Genomic DNA, 1,424 nt, shown 5'->3' on the forward strand with positions numbered 1-1,424 from the left:
TGACCGGACAGCCAAAAATATCATCCATGTTGCAGGTTATTTCAGGAACAATGAGAAGGATGTGACTGACCTTGATGAATATTTCAAGTGTGTGAAATCAGGCCAGAATCTGAAGCAGCTCAGGTGCTGTGGTACATGCAAACAAAATGTTTAAATGACTTTAAAACTTCTTGTTCTCCTTAAAGAACTAGTTATAAAATGTAAAATCATCAGTGAGCTGCTGCTACTGGTCCTGAAGCTGAGGATGCTGGGCCAGCCTGGATGCTGCACAGTGTTTATTAACCCTACCCTAACCAGCAGGGAGGACCCATCCCTGTGCTGAGTCATGAGGAGCACAGTGAAGATACTCACGGTGCAGAGGAGGAACCGGGTGCTCCTCGGTCTCCCGCAGGCCCATCTCCTCCTTAACGCTGCACCGTTTGCTGACATAATTAGATGGGAAAATACCAACTCGGTCCGCTATCATACCGGTCCACCAGCCCTCATCTCCAGACACCAGGGAGTCCCGGGAAAGGACCTCCACCAGGTCTCCTTTACGGAGGCTGAGCTCATCGTCCGCGGTGGCTTCATAGTCGAACACAGCGGTCCAGACGGCGGGTTCCGCATCCTGCGCGGAGCCGCTGCCATGACGGTCCGGTTCGGGCCAGCGGAACACATCTGCCTCTGCGTCCTTCCACGGCGACGCCGCCTTGGGACTCAGGCTGTTGTCCACAGCGGCTTTGAAGACGTCCATGGACGCGATCCATGGGGCGAAGTGGACGATCCACCTGAGGATGAGCCAGGGTCCTGCGTCCACGCGCACAAAGCTACAAACTTCGACCACCACGCTGCAGCATCGTCCGCCTCCAAGCTCCCCGTGGAGCGCATCAGCCTCCCAGCAGCGGCCTGGTCCTTCTCTGGGCTCCACGCTGCACCCAATCAGCGCCGGAACCTCTCCGACGCAGAGCTCTGCACCCCGAACCAATCCGGACAGCAGGCATATGTTCTCCCGATTTCCTATTGGTGCAGAGACACATCAGTAACGGTTCACCTCCCGCCCCCCAGTTCAACATCAAACGTTGCAATGCAAACTTATGGAAGCCCATTTCCGCCACCCTGATAAAAAAATAAATAAAACTTGTATCTCACAATTATGACTTAGCTATCTCATAATTATGAGATACTATCTCATAATTATGAGATAGTATCTCATAATTATGAGATAGCTAAGTCATAATTATGATAGTATCTCATAATTATGAGATACCTATCTCATAATTATGACGTAGCTATCTCATAATTATGATAGTATCTCATAATAATGAGATACTATCATAATTATGAGATACAAGTTTTATTTTTTTATCAGGGTGGCGGAAATGGGCTTCCATACAAACTCCTGCCCAGTCTCACTAAAAAAACAAACATGCCCACTGTTTTTTTTC

General features: G+C 49.3%; 1 protein-coding gene across 1 annotated transcript in view; it reads right to left on the bottom strand.

The window, feature by feature from the left end:
• The window catches only part of LOC106530138 (mitogen-activated protein kinase kinase kinase 9), a 22,719-nt gene extending 21,818 nt beyond the window's left edge, over positions 1-901 (bottom strand). Inside the window, exon 1 of the mRNA XM_014025716.1 lies at positions 352-901. Coding sequence (XP_013881170.1) covers positions 352-733 — 382 coding nt within the window. The 5' untranslated portion in view covers positions 734-901. The remainder of the gene's footprint in view (positions 1-351) is intronic.
• Between the last annotated feature and the right edge of the window lie 523 nt (positions 902-1,424).

Source organism: Austrofundulus limnaeus, unplaced genomic scaffold, assembly GCF_001266775.1.
Source record: "Austrofundulus limnaeus strain Quisiro unplaced genomic scaffold, Austrofundulus_limnaeus-1.0 Scaffold493, whole genome shotgun sequence".
Taxonomy (NCBI): domain Eukaryota; kingdom Metazoa; phylum Chordata; class Actinopteri; order Cyprinodontiformes; family Rivulidae; genus Austrofundulus; species Austrofundulus limnaeus.